The 23,921-nt window shown below is 42.5% G+C and overlaps 1 protein-coding gene across 3 annotated transcripts in view; it reads left to right on the top strand.

Annotated features, from left to right (window-relative positions):
- The window catches only part of CTPS2 (CTP synthase 2), a 140,524-nt gene that overhangs the window by 79,458 nt on the left and 37,145 nt on the right, over positions 1 to 23,921 (top strand). For all 3 annotated transcript variants that reach the window (XM_053579859.1, XM_053579862.1, XM_053579860.1), the window contains exon 14: positions 11,180 to 11,276. In XM_053579859.1, coding sequence (XP_053435834.1) covers positions 11,180 to 11,276 — 97 coding nt within the window. The remainder of the gene's footprint in view (positions 1 to 11,179; positions 11,277 to 23,921) is intronic.

The raw sequence follows: 23,921 nt of genomic DNA, 5'->3' as shown, positions 1-23,921 counted from the left end.
TAAAATACAAAGGACAATATTGCATAGTTTAAAAAAATTACAGTATGGCTATTGAAGTCCGTTTTACGTCTTGTACATGTTGGGTGCTTAAATATTTGAATACATTAACAAATGAATCAAAGTATTACTTTAGAAGCAGGTTGAAGAATTGGGAAGAAGGTATACAATACTTTTTGGTTTTATTTGGCAAAACATGACAACCGAATATCATGGCTATTTTTCAACTTTTTCATAATTTGTTATTCTCATGTCTGCTTTTTATTTCTCATTATCCTTTTCCTTACCAATATATTTTGTGAATGATTCTAAAAACTTGTGAAAACACTTGACTTACTCTTATTCAATTAGAAATACTTCAAAGTTTTTGGAATTGCCGTGATGTAAAATTGGAGATTAAATTGATTTGTACTGGAGAGAGTTCCATGAAATAAGCAGGACATATCCAGGGGACATTGATCTAATGCTGATTATAACTCACAGGAAGGGGTTCCAGATCGATTTTAAAAGCACTTAACAGCTTTTAAACACTTGTACATTTCCACCCTTGTAGAGTTTTCTCTGACCCTCCTTATATCACTACAAACTGAGGATTGAACTATTGGACTGTATTTATTCCTGATGCTTTTCAGCTCTATAATTTTAGAGCCTTATTAACATTGGAGAAGAAGCGTCAAATATTATAGAATTCCCTAAAAGCTTCCTGTCAATACTAAGCATTTATTATTGCATGTGTCTTCGTTGTCTTATTGACACACATATACATTCTCATGTTTGGTATGCACCAATATAGACTATGTATCAACTCACTGGTTGGAGACAGATAAGCATTTTATTTTTAGTTGTAAGATTTTACCTAAAAATATTCTGATTTTGGCAATGCATTTTAATCAAGATTTTAGAAAATTTTCGGTGTTTTTACACATGGGTTCTGTTTTCCTGGGTAGAAGTAAGCTTTTGTGCATAATCATAAGCACTCTTTTTGTTCAACATCTTCTTTAATTTAAAAAAAAAAAAAATTTTTAAGACAGAGTCTCAAGCTTTCACCCTGATTAGAGTGCTGTGGCATCACAGCTCACAATGACCTCAAACTTTTGGGCTTAAGCCATTCTCTTTCCTCAGCCTCACAAGTAGCTGGGACTACAGGTGCCCGCCACAATGCATGACTATTTTTTTTAAATTATTTTTTATTAAATGATAACTTTGTACATTGATGCATTCATGGGGTTCAGGGTACTGCTTCAATATACAATGTGAAATGCTTACATTGACCAGCTATTTTTTTTTCGTTGCAGTTGTCATTGTTGTATTTTAGTTGTCCTGGGCCGGGTTCAAACCTGCCAACTTCAGTGTATGTGGCTGGCACCCTAACCACTGAGCTATAGGTGCTGCCTGTTCAACATCTTTTAAGAAAAATTTCAAATGTATAGAAAACTGGCAGGAATAATACAGTGAATACCAATCTACCTTTTGACTAGATTCACTAATTGTTAAATTTCAACATTTGCTATCACTTTCTCTGGACAAATCTTTTCCCTACCACTGAACCATTTGAGAATCAGTTTTGGACATCCAGGTGTTTCCCTCCTAAACTCTTCAACATCTGTCTCCTAAGGACAAGGATACTCTCCTAGATAACCACAATGCCATTATCACAGGCCATAATTCAAATCTCTTTAATTGTCGAAATAGCATCTTAAATGATTTATTCTCTCAGATTTGTCACTTGTGAACTAATATCACTGAGATGGTTACTATATTTCTTGCATCTGTATTGAAGAAATGATTTTAATAACTATATAATCTTATTAACTATACATTATAATCTTAACTATATATTCTATGACAGATAACATGTTCCTTATAACAAATATATATAACACATGAAATACATGGTGTATATGACATATATATATAAAACAATCATGTCTTGGGCGGCGCCTGTGGCTCAGTCGGTAGGGCGCCGGCCCCATATGCCGAGGGTGGCGGGTTCAAACCCAGCCCCGGCCAAACTGCAAACCAAAAAATAGCTGGGCGTTGTGGCGGGCGCCTGTAGTCCCAGCTACTCGGGAGGCTGAGGCAAGAGAATCGCTTAAGCCCAGAGAGTTGGAGGTTGCTGTGAGCTGTGTGAGGCCACGGCACTCTACCGAGGGCCATAAAGTGAGACTCTGTCTCTACAAAAAAAAAACAATCATATCTGAGATCAGCTTTTGGAGCCATATTGGCTAATAATCTTATAGGCTACAGATCTCGTTTCAAGGGACTTCTGATTAGAACAGGCCCAGTGCTGTGTGTCATTGCTTGTTGCAAATGTCAGCAGAACTTGAAAAACACCCTGTGGGACTTCTCAAGTTTTTGCTTATTCACCTCTGCCAGTCACATCTCTTATCTCTTATTTTTCTCTTTACTCATAGACTCAGAAGCATGAGGGTAAACCTGCAGTCGGAAACAAAAAATCCACCAGTAGATATTCTCGTGAAACATTAACTAAAAATGTATGGAGACAAGTGATAAATATGGGGTGTGTTCACAGAGTGCATTTTGAAACCAGAGAAGGGAAAAAATGACAGGTACAAGGTTGGGAATAGAAAAATGGAGAGGCAAAGGTTATTCATCAACTCACTATTCACTTGCCTGATCTTTGGACAGACTTTATATTTTCCGAGGAAAGCAAAGACTGACTCATTTTAAAAGCTTTGGGCACAACAGGCTTCCATGAGTGGGATATTCTGCCTAAGGTTGATAGCACAGTGTCTTGGAAAAGCACCCTCTGGAAGAGGTGACTGTGTTAGTACCCCTTCCCTGTAAAAACAAAATAGGGGTGAATCCTTGAGTTTTTATTATCTTTGATCCTGAAGTTTAAAAGAGATCCTGAGTACTAAAATGTGGCTGTCTCTAAGGCTGTCCCCTTACCTGCTGCTTGCCTTCCCTGGACCCTCAGACAAAGTTCACTTCCAGCCTTTGCCTGGGCTGTGAGTCTTGCCATATCTTGGGCTTGTCTGTATTTGCTTTTAGTGGTTGAATTCCCTGAAACCTCCTGATCATAGCTTATTGAGGGCCTAATTTTTCTTGTGGGCAGGATGCTAGGTTCTTGAATCCTATGACCTAAGGAAATCCTCATAGCAACTCTATGAAGTGGATGGATGTTTTTGTTACTCCCACTGTGCAGAGGTGTCCAAGGCTCTGCTCAAGGTCATGTTGCTGGTTTGTAGTAGAGCTGGGATTCAAGTTTAACTACCATGCCACATGCTCCCTCGCAGGTTCCTCTGAAGATCATTTTTTTTTTTTTTTTTTGAGACAGAGTCTTACTCTGTCTTCCTGGGTAGAGTGCTGTGGTGTCATAGATCACAGCAACCTCAAACTCTTGGGCTTAAGTGATCCTCTTGTTCCAGCCTCCTGAGTAGTTGGGAGTATAGGCGCCCTCCACAACGTCTAAGTAGAGATGTAGAGACCAGTTCTATGTTAGTGTTAGGCCATGGGTAGGACTTAGATGAAGTGTTATATTTACGTCTGCAGGTATTAGAATGTTCGTTTTTTGATGCAGGTGATATAGACCTTTGTCTTAGTTTGTTTTGTGCTATATAAAAGAATACTGAGACTGGGTAATTTATCAAGAAAAGAAATTTATTTCCTCATATTCCTGGAGCCTAGAAAGTCCATGATCAAGGTGCTAGCATCTGGTGAGGACCTTCTTATGCTTCACATGGCAGAGGGCATCACATGGGCAGGAGCAAGGGAAAGGCACTGAATACATCTTTAAAAGACCCCATTCCAACAATAACAGCATTATTCTGTTCATTAGGGCAGAATCCTCAAGACCTCATCACCTTTTAAAGGTCCTACCTCTCAACACTTGCACTGGGGATTAAACTTCCAATATGGGAGACACATTCGAACCATAACAGCTTTTTAGTGGTGGTGGGGAAAACACATTTAAAAGACCATAAAAAAAAATATGTATATACTTACAGGAGTGTGAAATGCTTTCCTTGTTGCAGAATCCATCCTCACGCTGCTCTGTGTGCCAGTTGGCTCATTGGAAGCTAGTAACAGGAAATAAACATGTTGTTTCAGGTTAGAGGCAAGCCTGGGCATAGCATGTGCTCGGCCTCTGAGCAGGGCACTACTCTTCCTTTCCTGTCTGCTGAAGTGACCCACTGGCAGCTTGGGACACTCAATGGGTGTCTCAGACACTCTTGCTATTTTCCAGCCCAGTGACCTGTCCTTTAGTTTCCTCTGCTAGTTAGTTTTTGATGAACTTAAAAACACTGAGAGAGGCCGGCCCCATATACTGTAGGTGGTGGGTTCAAACCTGGCCCCAGCCAAAAACTGCAAAACAAACAAACAAACAAACAAAAACAAAACAAAACAAAACTGGGAGATTTCATTACTGAGCACTTGATATGAACTTGACATGCTAATTCTGTTGGAGATATAGAGAGAAAGAAAATCTAATCCTTATACTTGATGAGTCTACACTGTAGTTTCTCAGAGGAGATGCACTGGAGAAATAATAGAGGGGTTAAAGCTGTTTTGGCACCAGGGACATGTTTCATCAAAGATTTTTCCACAGATGGTGGTTCAGGGGGTAGGCATTAGATTCTTTTTTTTTTTTTTTGGGGACAGAGCCTCAGGCTTTTGCCCTGGGTAGAGTACTCTGGCATCACAGCTCACAGCAACCTCTAACTCCTAGGCTCAAGAGTTTCTCCTGCCTCCGCCTCCCAAGTAGCTGGGACTATAGGCGCCTGCCACAATGCCCAGCTATTTTCTGGTTGCAGCTGTCATTTTTGTTTGGCAGGCCCAGGCTGGATGCGAACCCACCAGCTCAGGTGTATGTGATTGGCACTTTAGCCACTTGAGCCACAAGCACCGAGCCATGGCATTAGATTCTTGAGGAGCAGTCAACCTACACCCCTCACGTGTGCAGTTTACAGTAAATAGGGTTCACGCTCCTGTGAGAATCTGATCGCGTCACTAATGTGACAGGAGGTGATGTGAGCAATGGGGAGCGCTGTAAATACAGATGAAGCTTTGCACACTTGCCTGCCACTCACCTCCTGCTATGTGGCCTGGTTCCTAACAGGTTCCTAACCAGTCTGTGGCCCAGGGGTTGGGGACTGAAGCACTCATGGACTGTATTAGATTCCTATTCCTGTTGTAACAAACTACTGCAAATATTGTGGATTAGAACAATGCAAATTTATTCTGGAGGTCATTAGTATAAGATGGTTTGGCAGGCAGTGTTCCTTCTATAGGTAGTGGGGAGAAGCCGTTTTCTTGTTTACTTCAGCTTCCAGAGACCGCTTGCCTCCTCCATCTTCTGAGCCAGCTGGGCAGCATCTTCCAGTCTCTAATTTCTGTTTTGTCTCTGACTCTGACCCTCCTCCCTCCCTGTTTTAAGGGCCTTTATGATTACGTTGGGCCCACTCCAGTAACCCAGAATAATCTTTACATCTCAAGAGGCTTTTTTTTTTTTTTTTTTTTTGAGATAGTCTCAAGCTGTTGTCCTGGATAGAGTGCCATGGTGTCAGCTTACAGCAACCTCAGAGTCTTGGGCTTAATCGATTCTCTTGTGTCAGCCTCCTAAGTAGCTGGGACTACAGGCTCAAGAGGCTTAATTTAATCACATCTGCAAAGTTCCTTTTGCTATGTAAGGTCACAGATTCATAGGTTCCACATTATTTAGCCTCTTGTCAGGACTAAGTGAAAATGAATTGACAATGTATAGAGGTTATTTATTTGGCAGGGTGAGCATAACAATGGTATTAATTATGGGGCAAAAAGAGGAACTGGATGGGTCCTAGGGCGTGAACTCACAAGGAATAGAGGGAGAAGGTATCCTGGGGAAAGTAGAGAAGAGATGGTCTGAGTGTTGCAGGTGGTGGGGAGGGGGTAAAGAAGCCATTGGCAGTGGTTCTGTGTAGTAGAGGTAGAAACCATAGGTTAGGATACATAAGGATCCCAGCTCTGCTGGTCCCCTGCATGAGGTGAGACCTGAGAGCCGCTTAGAAGAGTTTAGGCATGAGGCGGTGCCTGTGGCTCAAAGGGGTAGGGCGCCAGCCCCATATGCCAGAAGTGGTGGGTTCAAACCCAGCCCCGGCCAAAAACTGCAAAAAAAAAAAAAAAAAAGAGTTTAGGCTTTATCTACAATGACATAGGCTGTTGGAGGAACGGGGAACGTAACACTGATAGACGATGGCTTCACACTTTATGCACAACTGGAGCATGAAGAATCTCAAAGAATCAAAACCAAGAGTCAGGCTTGAAAAAAAATGAACAGAAAAGCCCAGTGTGCAGTAGGTAATGAACAGGTTGGGGCACTTGAGGAGCACACTAGGAAGTTTGAGAGAATCGCTGTGTGTGTTGCCGACTGGCAATGGTTAGCTAGGGGATGAGGTGGGCTTTCTCACTGTCCCCAGGTGACATGTGCAAAGGCAAGGACCATGGTGGAAGCCAGCCTTACCAGGGCTCAGGTAGGCCCCATATACACTACCATCTAGAAATTTCCTCCTTGATAAGTGAACCTAACTAACCTAGACTTTGTTGTTTAAGGCACTTGGGACATAGTAGAGTCTTGAAATCATTATACTTTTATCATGGGCTGCAGAAAACTTAGGTAAAGGTTAATTAGTGCCATATTTATCCTTATGTGCTGCTTTTACATCTCCTAAAGCTTTATCACTTATTGATTCTTTTTTATATAGCTTATACTAAGCTATATGGCTTAGTTCCAAGAATGTACATCTAGGGATCAGATGACAGCCAGTAGATAGGCTAAATTAGAGGGGCCCAAGACAATTCTCTTGCAATGGAGGACTCCTTTTCCTCTTAGATGCAAAACTGAGGGGCTTTTGGAAATGTTGGGGTAAATCTAAAGCATATTTTTTTCTTTTTCTTTTTTTTTTTTTTGTAGAGACAGAGTCTCACTGTACCGCCCTCGGGTAGAGTGCCGTGGCATCACATGGCTCACAGCAACCTCTAACTCTTGGGCTTACGCGATTCTCTTGCCTCAGCCTCCTGAGCAGCTGGGACTACAGGCGCCCACCACAACGTCTGGCTATTTTTTTGTTGCAGTTTGGCCGGGGCTGGGTTTGAACCCGCCACCTTCGGCATATGGGGCTGGCGCCCTACTCACTGAGCCACAGGCGCCGCCCGCATATTTTTTTCTTTAACCACCCGGGTAGTGATAAAGTATGTTTTGAAACTGATTTCTCTAAGGCTTTTTATGGAAGGAATATACGGAACAAAGACATGTTTGCTAATTTTTGCTGCTGTGTCAGGTTGCTTATAACCCAAGAGGCAGCCAACCATTATCTTTAGAGCTTGTAGAATCTGCAAGGCTGCTGGTGTGCCAGGCCTTGGCAGAGAGGCACTGTGTTCTCTGCTTTGTCCCGACCTTTCCCTTCCTGAGTTTTTGAATTTCACCAGCCTTTGTGGACTGTGTTGTTCTTCACCTGAGTGAGAGATGGGCATTCTCAGATGAGGCTCCCTTTGCTAGACCCTGAGAGAGCCCTTCCATTCATTCCTTCCCTCCTTTGACAGCTTTCCTGCCAATTCACGGTCTGCTTTTCTCCTTTCTCACTAACATTCAGGGTAATATTTGGAGCTTGAGTTCCATTTCCATCTGCTCCCCACTTCTTCTCTGATATTTTTTTTTGCCTTCTCTATTGGTTCCTGTGCTAGTACGCTTTAATCAGAGGATCACCAGGGCTGTTAGACTTTTTGATTTCTTTCTGTGCTGTCATTATAGGAGCTGGTCATATTTACTACTTCTGAAAACAGCAGGGATAATGTGAACTAATACCCTAGTATAAGACCTAAATACTACATTTCTCTCTGGGTGCCTTAAACTTGTGTTTTCATCACTGTCATACTATGCACAGAGTTCAAAAAGCCAACAGTTCTGAAAAGGCTATAATGAAAAAGCCAGTAATCCTTATCCCTCTCTACCACCCTGAACCGACCGACTTTCCTTCTTTCCTTCCTTCCTTCTTTCCTTCCCTTCCCTTCCCTTTCCCCTTCCCTTCTCCCTTCCTTTCCCTTCCCTTCCCTTCCCTTCCCTTCCTCTCTGTTGCCCAGGCTAGAGTGCCATGGCATCAGCCTAGCTCACAGCAACCTCAGACTCCTAGGTTCAAGTGATCTGCCTCAGCCTCCCAAGTAGCTGGGATTGCACTTGCCTGCCATAATGCTCAGCTACTTTTTCTATTTTTAGTAGACATGGGATCTCACTCTTGCTCAGGCTTGTCCGGAACTCCTGAGCTCAAGGGATCTTCTGCCTCAGCCTCCCAGAGTGCTGGGATTACAAGTGTGAGCCACTGCACCTGGCCACCACGTTTCTAAATCATATTCTCATATTGCTGTTTCAAGGCTTTTCCGACTCCCTCCCCTTTATTGGAGGAGTATTTAATGCTCTTTGGCAGCCCTTGTGCCCACTGCATTTTCCTTCTCTCCCTATCCACCTCTACACTTTAATTTTGGAAATACTTTTTCATCTGAGGGGTTTGTCACTTTCATCCCAAGTAAGCAGTAAGGCAGGCTTCTTGTTCTTTGTTGGGTAATTTTACTGTAGTCTCAATGGTTCATACTAGAGCATTTCTCGAATACCAAACTTTCCAGTAACTGAACAGACTATATTTAAAGAGTTTTTCTGGGTCGTTGTACCCAACGCCGTAAGGAAGAGTGGCCTGAAGAGTCACAATAAAGGTCTAAAAAGAAACCCAGAGAGGGCATCGCTGTTGTCTGCCTAGGTGGTTCAGGTTGTCGAAAACTTGAGTGGAAGTTGAAGCTTTGAATATACTTAGGACTTCTTATAAATATGTGACTGGTACTGTAAGCTTATCTTCCCTTTCCTAGAAAATACATGGAGAAGGCAAGTCTGCTTTGTCAACTGGAAACTAATGCTCTTTCTCACTTCAATCCAGTAATACTTAACCCTAGCGACAATTAGCCAATCACAAAAGATAGGGAAGAGATGCCAAGGCTAAGAGTATTTAGAATCGAGACGCCATCCAACAAGGGAGGTAATCGAGTTCTTTCTCCACCCTTTCCCTGAGGTGACTCTTGAAGAGAGCTTGGGACACTGGGTTCACATGGCTCTAAAAGTTCTTCTGGGGCACTGATAAGATCAGATATTTTCTTGGAAAACTTTTACCTCAGGAAACTCAAGTTGTCACAGAGTCGTATATAGCACTATGTGGCAGTTTGGGTGTGGAATAAAACAATACAAGAAAGTTTTTATGAGGGAGAAGCTTGAGCAGAAGTGTAATCATTACAATAGGTTGACTCTGGCCCGGTGTGGTAGCTCCGCAGTGTAATCCCAGTGCTTTGGGTGGCTGAAGTGGGAGGATTGCTTGAGGCCTAAAGTTTGAGACCAGCCTGGGCAATGTAGTGAGACTGTCTCTTAGAAAAAAACAAGAACAAATTGACTCACCCAACTGTAGTCTTTTCTAATAACTTAAAAAAAAAAAAAGATGAAACAAACCATGAGATCAGAGCAAACAGAACTCAGATAAAAAAAAAACACAGATGAATTTTGGTACTAATAAAAACAGGCTTTTCATAAAAATCACCTGTTGCTGATTTTTTCTGGCGTGATCAAAGATAAAGCTGCCCCAGCTCTCGGAGGTTGACAGTCTCACATGCAAAGCACCCACTGGGGAGCAATAGGGAAGAGTCAGGTTCTGTGAGGGCAGAGGCAGAGGACCCTGGGTAGGCTATGGCTCCTATAAATACCTGCTCTAGAGACACTGATGTTGGGTAGTTGAGTAGAGTCTCAGGATCAGGGATGGTTTCATTTAGGAAAAGAGGATAGGGAGCAGGAGGAGCTGTTCTAGGAAGAGGGCACAGCATGTGTGGAGGAAAGAAGATGGCTTTGAGGACCTGGAAGAAACAGTGCTCAGAACAGAGGAGGCTGTAGGGTCAGTTAGACTGGGCTGAGACCACCTGGGCAAGGGTTTCAAGCAGGAAAAAAGCCACGGTAAGATTTGCCATTTGAATAGCTCACTCTGCCAGCAGTGTGTACAGGGCACGTTTGAACGTCCAGAATGTTGGGTAGCCAGTCAGTAAGCCATTGCTGTCACCTGGGGAGGGGCTGGAGGGAAGGGGATGGATACAAGTCTGGGGGAGGTAAATTTGGAAGGGGTAAATCAACAGGACGTGACACAGCTCCCGTGAGGGAGAGATCAGGGGTGCCCTGTGTACTACAGAATGTGCTAGGATGGATGATGTTACATTTCCTTTCCTCCCTTCTCTTTGTCTCTCCCTCTCTTCTCCCTTCTTCCTTCCCTCCCTCTGTTGCCCAGGCTAGCTTGCAGTGGTGGCAGCCCTTGCTCCCAGCAACCTCAAACCCCTGGGTTCAAGTGATCCTCCTGCCTCAGCTTTTCCAGTATCTGGGTCTACAGGTGCCTGCCACAATCCTGTCTAATTTTTCTATTTTTAGTACAGATGGGGTCTTGCTCTTGCTCAGGCTGGTCTGGAACTCCTGAGCTCAAGCGATCCTCTTATCTTGGCCTCCCAGAGTGCTAGGATTATAGGCATGAGCAACTGCACCTGTCCCTTTTTCTTCCTTTTTTTTTTTTTTAAAGGAATTCTTCCAGCAGTTTTCTATAAATAGGTTCTTTTGGTATACCTTTTTCACAAGGACTGACAAATTTGTTTATGGAAAATCTTTTTTTTTTTTTTTTTTTTTTGGTTGCAGTTCAGCCAGGGTCGGGTTTGAACCTGCCACCCTCGGTATATGGGGCCGGCGCCTTACCGACTGAGCCACAGGCTCTGCCCTGTTTATGGAAAATCTTTAGGGAATGCCTTGGGCAATTGAAAGAAGGTTATAAGGGGAAAGACATGAACACCTATGTGGGAGGCCCTAGAGCCCCAGAACTTGCAATACGGAACATTGCCTGGAACTAAGAGTTTGAGTAAGGCAGCAGGATGGTCATAAAAATGCTCCTGATAAAAGTTTTACAAGTGGTTTGAATGAAAGATGAGAAGCAGAGATGGAAAGGCAGCCCAGCATGAGGAGTGTGCACGTTACAGATGTGTTTAAACAAGAACATTGGAAGGTCCGATGAGATGTTACAGTTTAGGAAACATGCTTACCTAGTGATCAATCCCTAAATAAAGACTGAAATTTGGGAAATTGCATTTTTACAAAATGGCTAAACCAGACCTTGTTTTGTTTTCTAAGGTGATTGATATGCCTGAATTCAGCCCTGGCAATTTGGGAGGAACAATGAGGCTGGGAATGAGAAGAACTGTTTTCAGAACTGAAAATTCATTATTAAGTAAGTTTCCCCAGATTGTTTTCTTTATCAGATGTCGGTATTGTTCCTGTGACTATGCAGGACCTCAGGCCTCTCTGTGGAGGCTCACCTGTGCCCCATTTAGCAGCCTGAATACCTCTGACTCTCCATCTGCCCCCTCTCCCCTGCCCTGGCTGACCCTCTGCTGTGGGCATTCCTCATCCTGGAAAAGTTTTTCCATGGGCGGGCCGTGGAAGAAAACAAATAAAAGACCCTTCCCATTTGATCTGCATGATACCCTGTTCCAGGACACTCTTCTGCAGGCTGTTTTGTGAGTTACCAATGCTCCTGGGTGTAGCGCCCTGATTCACATGGAAAATGGTTCCCCATTTCATTAGCAACGAAAATAATTTTATGGTTGGGGGTCACACAACATGAGGAACTGTATTAAAGGGTCTCGGCATTAGGAAGGTTGAGAACCACTGGTTTAATGTCTGATTGGTCTCACTCACGAATGAACTTCTGAGGAGGAAGACAGTGGTGTGTGACAATAATCCCAGCATGGAGAAAGGAAAGGATGGTGTGACTTGCCTTCTGATATTTGCTGATCTACCTTCCTCCTATAACATTATTTCTAACTTTTGTGGTGCTTTTTTCATAGCTTAGCATATTATATGAGAATAACAATTAAAAAAAAACTCCATAGCCCTTAATTCAATTTAATAAATATATCTAGACTGCTTATCCTGTGTCATTTGCACTGTGCTAGATTCTGCAGATGCAGCCAGCCCTGGCCTCCTAGGGCCTCTAAATTAATAGGACAAGTGTGATAAGGGGCCCAGGCAGAGGAAGGTCCAGGCATCTTGGGTGTCCAGGTAATTCCTTAAAAAAATGCCTTTTTAACTCTAAGAAGAGTTAGCCCAGAAATAATCGGAATTTCTCCTTTAAAGGTGGATATAAAGCTTCTGAGGTATATAAAGTTTCTTTGAAAGAATAAAATTTAAAAGGGGAAAATTTCAAAGTGAATACATTTATCGCCTTTTCTCTGGATAAGAAGCCATTGTTCTCTAAGTGACTAACGTTTTTCTTTATAAATACTATATAAGAATTTTTTTTCCTCTCTTCATGGATCTTAGTGATTCTTTGGGTTTCAGATGTTTCCCCGTACTTTGTTCAAAAAAAGTTTGTGAAAAAATTAATGTTCTAAAATTAAATCTATGTAATTTTGTGTAGATAGATATAAAAGATTTAGTGATAATCACACTGAGCTTTTTAGAAAAAGCATTGTGCTCAAAATATTGAAAAGCTAGATAGAACTAGGACTTAAAAGATTTTTTTGACATGGACATAAAAATAATGTTGATGCTTTTTATGAATCTTAAATACAACACCAAACCTGGTTTTGAAAAAATTTTACGAACTTTATAAATGTTACAACTTTATTGAAGATATAATTCACATTCCATATGATTGATTAATTCTTTGTTAGCAGTATACAGTTTACTGGTTTTATGGTATTAGTAATGTTACGTGACCATCACCACAGTCAATTTTATTTTATTTTAAATTTTTTGTAGAGACAGAGTCCCACTTTATTGCCCTTGGTAGAGTGCTGTGCCATCACAGCTCACAGCAACCTCTAGCTTCTGGGCTTAGGCGATTCTCTTGCCTCAGCCTCCCCAGTAGCTGGGACCACAGGTGCCCGCCACAACGCCCAACTATTTTTTGTTGCAGTTTGGCTGGGGTTGGGTTTGAACCCACCACCCTTGGTATATGGGGTTGGCACCCTACTCACTGAGCCACAGGTGCCGCCCTATTTTATTTTAAATTTAAATTTATTTTTCTTTTTTTGGAGACAGGGTCTTGCTCAGTTGCCCTGGCTGGATGGCTGTGGCACAATCAGAGCTCACTGTAACCTTGAGCTCCTGGTTTCAAGTGATCCTCCTACTGTGGCCTCCCAAAGCACTGGGATTATAGGTGTGGGCTACTGTGCATAGCCCATAGTCACTTTTAGAACATTTTTATCATTTCATATGGAAATCCCATACCATTGAGCTACCACCAGCCCCATCTCCAGCCTTATGCAACCACTCATCTAAATGAAACAATATGATCTGTGGTCGTTTGTGTTAGGCTTCTTTTATTTAGCATAGTATTTTCAAGATTCATTCACATTGTGGTACATACCAGTACTTTATTCCTTTTAACAGCTGAATAATATTCCATTGTAGGAGTATGTCACATTTTGTTTATCCATTCATTAGCCTGTGGATGTTTAGGTTGTTTCTAGGCAACAAGTTGTTGGATTTTGTTAGCTCAAAAGAAGCATGTGATGTACAAAACAGTGCCCTCTTCCCTATATGACACTGTCTTCTACAGTTGTCCAAAAAATGTTGTGCAGAGATAAGAATATGACCACTGTACATGGCTCTATTGAGTGTCATAAAAATATAAAACCAAATAGCACCGTAGTGTTTTACAGATCTTTTTTTCCCTAGGTAACATACTTATTTTTACAAGCTGACACATTCCTTTTGTAGGATTTCTGCCCTCTCCACCCCAACCCCTGTTGGCACATTTATTTTGTAGGCTTTTTCCCTAGTCAGCACATTTTTGCACAATGGCATGAAGAAAATACATTTACTTACTTACATTGTCTGTGAAAGCAATTAATATTTTTTGATACAAAGCACTAATGTTACTCATTTAAATTTGATTTAAGGCTGATGCTTACAGTGCTCTGAATTGCCTGGAAAACGGTAAAGAGTTGTCTAGTAAGGGAATGGGTTAAAATAGAACCAAAACCTAAAGATTTTGATAGACAGAATGGCAGGTTACTAGAGTCATTCTACTTTTTATTTTTATTCTTCTTTTTGAGACAGAGTCTCACTATGTTGCCCTGGGTAGAGTGCTGTGATGTTACAGCTCACAGCAACCTCAAACTCTTGTGCTTAAGCGATTCTCTTGCCTCAGCCCCCCAAGTGGCTGGGACTATAGGTGCCTGCCACAACGTCCAGCTAATTTTTTGGTTGCAGTTGTCATTGTTGTTTAGCAGGTCCGGGCCAGGCTCGATCCCGCTGGCTTCAGTGTATGTGGCTGGCTCCCTACTCACTGAGCTGTAGGTGCCAAGCCCATTCTACATTTTTTATTCAAGAATAATTCTGCTTTTGGGCGGTGCTTGTTGTTCAGTGAGTAGGGTGCCGGCCCCATATACCTAGGGTGGTGGGTTCAAACCCGGCCAAGGCCAAACTGCAACAAAAAATATCTGGGCGTTACGGCAGGCGCCTGTAGTCCCAGCTACTTGGGAGGCTGAGAGGCAAGAGAATCACCTAAGCACAAGAGCGGGAGGTTGCTATGAGCTGTGATGTGACGGAACTCTACCTAGGGCAACAAAGTGAGACTCAATGTCTCTTAAAAAAAAAAAAAAAAGAATAATTCTGCTTTTTTTCTTAGTTTACCTCTTAGGTTCTTAAGGGTTATGAAAACTATGAATTCACTTTTTCTGAAGTGGAGATTATAGGTACAAATTGATTTGGGCAAAAGTACTGGTAATGATCATTTGCGCTGAATAAAAGAAATGTGTTCTCAGAGGCGTGTTTCTGTCCTGTGTTCTGAATGTGTGTGCCATCTTTGCAAAGACTTTTTGTTATTAAAGGGCTAATGGCAATTGTATGGAATTGTCAAAATCGGTTCAAGAGTTCTTAGAAATAAGATACTTTTCTAAACTCTCTCTCTCTCTCTCTATTATATATATAAACCCCTTTACCTCAGAATTAATGTATATCTGTGGTCTTTTCCTGACTTTATCATGCTTAGTTTCCATATAGTCTTTTCTTATATCTGGTCTTCTTGTCTGTTATTGAGCATATATAGTATTTGAGTTAAAGAACCATTATCTAGAGATTCATTTGTTGCTGATAAACATTTCAGATTGTTTCTGACATTTTATTTGAAAAACACTGATTCAGACATCTCAACACAGTGATTTTTATTCTTTTGACTGTTTCCTCAGGATAGATTTTCAGGAGTCAGATTATTACGTCAAAGGGTATGAACATTTTTATGACTGATAATTCCGCCAGATTGTTTGACAGAGGATGAGCCAGTTCATAATGACGTTAGCTATACCAGTGTTCCTGCTTGCCCTCATCTTAGTGCTAGCATTATTTTTTCTTCTTGCTCTATTAGTAGGAACCAAAAGAGCCCTCTGTTATTGTACTTTATTTTGCTTTTCTTTTCATTGCTACTGAGTGAAAACATTTCCCTGCATAAACGTTGTTTTACTTATGTGAATACTGCCCAAGTCTGAAGTCTTCATTAGCACTTAAATGTAGAAAGATAAAGATCTATCTGCCCAAAGTCCTTTACCTAAATGGGCTAAACCATGGGTAAGTAAATTTCTTCAATAAAGGGCCAGATAGTAAATATTTTTGACTTTGCAGCCATTGCAGTGTAAAAGGTGATAGAAAGGAATATGCAAGTGAATATGAACATGGTTGTTTTCCCATAAAACTATATTTGGTGGTGTTGAAATTGTATTACATATTATTTTCATGTGTTATGAAATATTATTCTTTGTTTGAAGTTTTTCAATCATTTGAAGAATTTTAAAAAGCCATTCTTAGTTCAAGGGCCAAGCAGAAATGGTGAGGGGGATCCCACTTGGATGCGGTGGGGGGGGCCATGCTTTGCTGAATTCTGGTCTAACCAAGACCCACACATGGAATAAAGTGTGTGCTGAGGTGGTAGGACCCCTCCCATCCTGTGGAGAATGGGAGGACAGCACCTTCCTACTTGTCCACTTTCCTGCAGAAACCCTTGTATTCTGTTTTGTGACAGAGAATAAGACCAAGAGGGCTTTCAGAAGCCATTTATTTTTATTATTTATTTTTAATTTTTGCTTACTAACCACTATACTAACGAGGAATTTCAGAAGCCATTTAATCCAATGTCTTTATTTTCCAGCTGAGGAAGTGCAGTGCCAAGAGGTGACGTGGCACATAGGCGAGTCAGAACCAGTGCTGGGACACTGTTCTCACCTTCTTTTCTGGTTTAATGAAATATGCCACCCTGGTTCTACCATCCCACTGATAGAATTAATCACACTCTACAATGTAACTCCCTTTTTTTTTTTGAGACAGAGGCTCAAACTGTCGCCCTTGGTAGAGTGCTATGGCATCCCAGCTCACAGCAACCTCCAACTCTTAGGCTTAAGCGATTCTCTTGCCCCAGCCTCCCAACTAGCTGGGACTATAGGTGCCTGCCACAAAGCCCAGCTATTTGTTTATTTATTTATTTGTTTGTTTAGTTTTTGTTGTAGTTGTCATTGTTGTTTTAGCTGGCCCTGGCCAGGTTTTAACCCCACAGCCTCTGTGTATGTGGCCTGCGCCCCACCCACTGAGCTATGGGTGCCACCATAAAATGTAACTATTAAAACCCACATTTTACAATTGTTAGACTCATTGAATGTTCTACTCTTCAGATCTGTATATTTTATTGCCATGTAAATTATTCTTCAACTTAAAAAAAACCACCATTTTATCTGGGAAGTTAGACAGCAGGGCTTGTCTCCTCATATTGACACATTAGTTGAGTGATTAGTTCATTGGATGACTTGAAAAACAGGGATAAGTGGCACAGAGCAGGGTAGGTCTTAAATGGGATGCTTTGAAGAGGAAGAAATCTAGAATGAGCAGAGACCAGTGATGGAGGAAGTCAGGCTTAGGTGAGAGGGGACCCCGGGGAACACTGAAGAGCTAAGTTATTAGAGGGTTTTAAGAGTCTTCAAGAAATGGGAACATAATCACGAAGAAATTCAGACCTGATTCAGAGCTCATTCAGGGTCCAGTAGCCAGCTTGTTTGATTGTGTCTCCAAAATATTATAGACCTTGGCCTTAACTTGTATTGTTAAGTCTAAGGCTTGTTGCCACGGCATCAAGAAAGGAAGAAAGTCTTTGTTCATGTTAGGCATAGTTTTTAAACCAAATTGTTGCCTGCTACAAAGAATTTGTTTTTCAGACCATTCACTTCACATGTTTGAATACTGTTCAATCTGGTGTATGAGACTTAAGCAGGGATGCTGGCATCAACCTAGTTTAAAGTCCCTGAATTTTTGTTGCTTTCCAAACCAACAATCAGATAGTTAGAATCTGGGGAATATACAGGGTGTAAGAGTGCAGAGGAGACATAGGAGGGAAAGGACCACCCATGAGCACATGCCTGGTTACAGTGAGATAGATGCTGTCTCACTCTCTTCAGGAATTATCAGAGGAGCCCAGGGCAGTGTAGTTCATACAACTGGAGATTAGCAGGTGGTGATCTCCTGGCAGAGGTCTGTGAAGCTGGCCCTCATCCTCAAGGCAGATGACATGGGGACAGTGAGACTTGATGCAGGCAGATGACAGGAGAAGAGGCCAAGGAGAGTTTATCAGGGTGATGTTGGTAGGAGTGTGACATGAGTCTGAGATGTCTAGACTTGGCAGATAGAGATTGACTACTGCTTTAGGAAAGGCTTCATTCCTTTCTAGGACCTTGTCTGCATTTCCTTATATTAAGGAGTAGAACTTGACTAAAATGACTGATACTACTTCACTGTAAAAGAGAAAGGTTTTTGTTTGGAAAGAATGAGACAACTGCCCTTTAGTTAGGGATTGAGTGAGTCCCCAGTGGTAAGGGTCTGGGTACAAGTCAGGGCATTGGAAATGCAGCATGGTTAAACTGAAAGAAATGGGGGAACTGAAAAGAAATGGGGAGTAGGTAGGACACAATTTCAGGGGCTAGAAAAATGGCTTTTGCTTTTTTACCTCTTGTCAAAGCATTGACAGTGAAAAGAAAAACAGCTTCTAGTTCCTAATGTAATTTACATTGTTGAGAAGATTTTTTAAAAAACACCACAGAGAAGACTTGGCTGGGTCAATGAGCTGATTTACAAAACAGTTTAAAAGTGGTCAATAGGGACTTAAGGACCCTGAGAGTCCATGCCATGGCAGTTTGTGTCATTGTGCTGGGACACAAATTCAAAGGGAACATGGTGTGGCCTTATGAGAGCAGTATGGCAGTTGGTGAGCCTCCTGTGGGTCCCCAGATCCCAGGTCCATGCCACAGGGTGGAACTTTTGTGGTTGCTTCTTGCTTTATACTGGGAAAACAATTTCCTGAAGTGTATTTTTTTTTTTTTTTTTGGCTGGGGCTGGGTTTGAACCCGCCACCTCTGGCATATGGGGCCAGCACCCTATTCCTTTGAGCCACAGGCACTGCCCCTGAAGTGTATTTTTTAATATGGAGGCTCATAGGCTTGTTACATGGATAGCTCTCCTAGTGCTCTGTCCTAAATACTTTACCAACAAGACCTAGTAGAGTGTTAAGAGCCCAGTTCCAGGAGCCGCTGCCCACCAGAGGCTGTCAGTCCACAGCTGTGTGTAGCTGCTTGTCCTTGCCACCCCTCTGTTTCTGTGTCGGATATACCAGGGATAAGAAGAGCTATTGAGCTTGTGTGGTGGTGGGCACCTGTAGTCCAGCTCCTTAGGGTGCTGAAGCAGGAGGATCGCTTGAGCGCAGGGGTTCAAGTCCAGCCATGGCAACATAGCGGGACCCTGTCTCTAAAAAAATGAAAAATAGGCTGGGCATGGTGGCTCACGCCTATAATCCTACCACTCTGGGAGGCTGAGGTAGGTGGATTGCTTGAGCTCACAGGTTTGTGACCAGCCTGAGCTTGAGTGAGACACTGTCTTTAAAATAGCCGGGTGTTGTGGCGGGCACCTGTAGTCCCAGCTACCTGGGAGGCTGAGACAAGGAGAATTGCTTGAGCCCGAGAGTTTGAGGTTGCTGTGAGCTGTGATGCCAGGGCACTACTAAGGGTGAAAGTGAGACTGTCTCAGAAAGAAAAAAAAAAAAGAAAAATAAAGAAGAACACTTACCTCATGGTGTTTGTGAAGGTTAAGTAAGTTATGCAGGTGGGCCCTGAGAGGAGTGCCTGGTACAAAGAAGGCAGTGTTCAAGCATGACTGTTGTGACAGTATTGACATGCTGTCCTCTCAAAGCTTGGGACAGGTCAGTTAGTGACCTGGCACTAAGAACAGGGTCTCCTGAGGAGAGTGAGAGGGGAAATGACTGGTGAGGGAGGGGGAGGAGGCATCCCCTTTGTCTAGCAGGTTCTCTCCCCACCTCTGTTCGTAGTTTCTTGCTCCCCTCCTGCCAACGCGACTCTCAGAAGAACACATAACATCTAAGAAGGGATGCTAAAAATGACTTAAGAAATAGGACAAAAAGAGAGATGAAAGCAATGAAAAAGAATGTAACCTGTAATGCAGGGTTAAAAGCATTTTTAACTCAGATGTTTTATACTATAAAATTGAGATGATAGCAGATTATGAAAATAAAATTAGATTCTGAAAAGACTTGAGATGTTTTAGAAAAATGGGAGAAATGATACACTGAAATCCATAAGTAAGAAATAAAGCAGAAAGCTTATGGATGGCCTGGACTCTACTTACTGAGCACCATTAATGAAGACATCACCTGGGTTGTTCCATTTGTTTCTCCCTGCACTCTGAGGTCCCAGCCACTATTTTGGACACAGAAAAGGAATTTTACCCAAGTTAAGGTACTTGTCCAAGTCATTTGTTAGGAAGACATTGAGCTGACTCTTGACCACCTCACTATACCAAATGGCTGGACCTTAATCAAAAAGGGAACATAAAAACCCAAATAACTCCCAGAGTGGAAAGCCATCATTACTAAGAGGCCCTAGACAATGTTCTGGTGGGAGCCTACTGCGGCCCTACAGGAACCCCCCTCGTGAGACAAAGACACTAAGGACCTAATTAGCCTCACCCCCGAAGTTCACATCAAAAGACCGTAACTCACTGAAGTCTTCTGGGCTAGCTGTGAAATTTGCCCACCCCCTAAGGCTCCATATAAGAGGGCTTTCTTACTGGCCCTAGGAGCAGACTTCATCTTAGCATTTCCCGGGCAGGTTCCTGTCCCTTTAAATAAACCTGACTTAAACTTCTCTGCTCCTTGGTCCCTGGGCCTCACCTCTTACACCTTTCGGGTTCCAGAGGGTTCTGAAGTGAAGTGAAGAGCACAAGATCCCATCCCACAGACCTCTTCTGAAAGCCAGTCTGAACCACGGGTTCAGACTGGGGAAGAATACCTGATACCTGTACTGAGTCAGCGTTGAACTGAGCAGCTAGGCTAGGAGGGCTGGGCTGCTAATGTGAACAGCCAGGTGTGGGAATGCCCAGCGTAAGCTCCAGTCAGCCTTAGCTCCGCTGACCCCAGGGTTAGCAAGGTGTGGTGGGGCTTGGGCCCCATGTAAGGAGTGACTGCTACAGCTGATAGTTGCTTGAAGAACTGTGGATTCACTGCTGCCATACTTCTAAATTTTCAAGAGAATCTGCAAATATGGATTTGATGTGAAATTTCCTTATTTTTAAAAAATGTTGGCACTTTATTTAAATTTTTAAAAATATTGTATGTCCACCAACACTGTGCAAGCCAGGTATACCAAATATCTGCTCCTGGGGCAGCCTCTTAGGGTCTTTGAGATAAACTTGAGAAGGTATAGAATGGGTGGTGACAGTTTCTGGGTGACAGCTTCCCAGGAAATGAATGCAGGGGAAGAAGGGTGGATATAGATTTGGGAAGGGGTCCTCAGTTGAGGACAAGGAGCAGGTAAATGGCACAAGGGGAATGTCTGGAGGAGCAGAGGTCAGAGAAGGCAAAGAGAGTGTCACTCAGGTGGCAACTGTAGACAGACCTGCAGGATTTTAGAGAGCAATTCTGTAAAATCACAGAAACTACAGCTAGGTTACAAAGGATGGAAGTGTGAGATTTTATTGAAAGTTACAAGAGGGCATGGGGACAAGAGTGCAGCTGTATACTTTCAGTTTTTATTTTAAAAATACACATAATGGGGCGGCGCCTGTGGCTCAGTGAGTAGGGCACCAGCCCCATATGCCGAGGGTGGCGGGTTCAAACCCAGCCCCGGCCAAACTGCAACAACAACAAAAAATAGCCGGGCGTTGTGGTGGGCGCCTGTAGTCCCAGCTGCTCGGGAGGCTGAGGCAAGAGAATCGTGTAAGCCCAGGAGTTGGAGGCTGCTGTGAGCCGTGTGACGCCACGGCACTCTACCCGAGGGCGGTACAGTGAGACTGTCTCTACAAAAAAAAAAAAAAATACACATAATGTAAAATTTTCCTTTTTATGTTTTTGGAGGAGACAGTGTCTCTTACTCTGTTGTTTAGGCTGGTTTGAACTCCTAGCTTCAAATGATCCTCTTGCCTTGGCCTCTCAAAGTGGTGGAATTATAGGTGTGAGCCACTATTCCTGGCCAAAATTTACCACATTAACCATTTCTAAATGTATAGTTGAATAGTATTAAATACATTCACACCATTATGTAGCCAATCCCCAGAACTCTTCTCATATTTCAAAACTGAAACTATACTCATTATATAGAACAACTCCCCGTTCTCCCGAGCCCTGGCACCCACCCTTGTACTTTCTGTCTTCATGAGTCTTAGTGCTCTAGATACCTCCCATAAGTGCAGTCACTCAGCATTTATCCTTTAGCAAATGGCTTAATTTACTTCACATGTTGTCTTCAAGATTCATGCATGTTGACATGTCACATGTTTTTCCTTCCTTTTTATCGGACAGTAATATGTCCTTGTGTGGATATACCACATATTATTAATCCTTTTATCCCTCAGTGGACATTTTGAATTGCTTCTACTTTTTAACTTGTATTGGTTTTGGGGGGTAAATATTAGTTCTAAAAAGGAGAAAGAGGGCGGCACCTGTGGCTCAGTGGGTAGAGCGCTGGCCCCATATGCCCAGGGCGGCGGGTTCAAACTCAGACACGACCAAACTGCAACTAGAAAATAGCCGGGTCTTGTGGCGGGCGCGTATAGTCCCAGCTACTCGGGAGGCTGAGGCAAGAGAATGGCCTAAGCCCAGGAGTAGGAGGTTGCTGTGAGCTGTGACACAACAGCACTCTACCAAGCGCGATAAAACAAAACTCTGTCTCTTAAAAAAAAAAAGAGAGAGAGAGAGAAAGAAATGTTCAGTTGCTAGGATCATTCACAAGAGGGCAGGGGTGGGAAGGACCATGAAAGGTGTAAAAATACAGAATATATGAGAGAATCTTTTAGAGAAAGACGTGGCATCATTTGGGAAAATGTTTTTGTTTCTTTTGTTCTCTTTTCTTTTTTTTTTTTGAAACAGAGCCTCAAGCTGTCGCCCTGGGTAGGGTGCTATGGCATCACAGCTCACAGTGACCTTCAACTCCTGTGCTTAAGCAGTTCTCTTGCCTCAACCTCCCAAGTAGCTGGGACCATAGGCGCCTGCCACAATGCCTGGCCATTTTTTGGTTGTAGTTGTCATTGTTGTTGGGTAGGCCTGGGCTGGATTTGAACCCTCTAGCCCTGGTGTATGTGGCTGGCGCCTTAGTCGCTTGTGCTACAGGCTCTGAGCCAGTGTTACACTCTGTTTTCTTGCTGTCTCCATTGGGAGTATTTTATGGGTCCTAACATAACACTTCTTTTCTTGCTACTCTCTAAAGCTTTGCTAACATTTACTTCTTAAATGAGCATTAAGCTTAGGTGCAATTAATCTTTTTGGCATTTTATTTTGTTTCCAAAAAGAGGGCAGAAATAAAGATAGTCATTTCATTGTTGAGATTTTCCCTGGTGCTTAGGATCACTGTGTGGCACGTGTGCTAAATAAATCCACCCGAAGATTGCTCCTAACAGTAAGGTGTATCTCCTTCTTAGTCTCTTACTTAACTTCTAGGTATATTTTGCATTAGACGGCACTTGACATTTTGTCTTGTCATTGATGTCCTTCTCACTTTTAGTGACAGTGTGGATCAGTGGTTTCTAACTGGGAATGCATGTCAGAGTAACTCTTGGTTCATTTTTTTTTTTTCAAATTAAAGAGGAGAACTTTTATTGAAGAGCCGGCTGGCAACTGCCCCAGTGTCTTAAAATGAAGTTTCTGAGTGCAACCCTGAATTGAGTGAGGCTCTGAATTTTATAAGGCAAAACTTTTCTAGGGGTCAAGCATGCATAATTCCAGAAGCGAAAGCAACAGAGAGTGAGGTGGTTCATTTTTAAAACTCTCATGCCCTCCTGAGAATAATCAAATCTGAATCCCTGGTGCTGGGGTACTGGGGCCCTGGAATGAGCATTCTTAGTTTGATTTTTTTTTTTCAGGGTATTTTTGTTTTTAACAAAGAGAAATTTTATTAAGGAAAAACAAAGAGAAAGTTTAGAGTACTTCCAAAGAGAGTTGGAAGTAGGTCCCTCTCATGAAGGAGCAGAGGTGATAGAGGCCCAGGGTATTCTTTTTTTTTTTTTTTGAGACAGTCTCACTATGTTGCATTCGGTAGAGTGCGGTAGCATCACAGCTCACAGCAATCTCAAACTCTTGGGCTTAAGTGATTCTCTTGCCTCAGCCTCCCGAGCAGCTGGTACCATAGGTGCCCACCACAACACCCGGCTAAGCCCAGGGTATTTTTAAATAGAATTTAACTTGCAGGATTTGGAACTGATTCTAAGCATAGAGTTTTAAAGGAAATTTTAGCTTTTTCTCACAAATGTAGCAATGAATTAATTTCGTAAATGCTTTTTTTCTTTTCCTTTTTTCTTCCTTCCTTTCTTTTTTTTTTTTTGAGACAGAGTC

Source organism: Nycticebus coucang, chromosome X (genome assembly GCF_027406575.1).
Source record: "Nycticebus coucang isolate mNycCou1 chromosome X, mNycCou1.pri, whole genome shotgun sequence".
NCBI lineage: Eukaryota > Metazoa > Chordata > Mammalia > Primates > Lorisidae > Nycticebus > Nycticebus coucang.
This window is presented reverse-complemented; position numbering and strand designations above follow the sequence as displayed.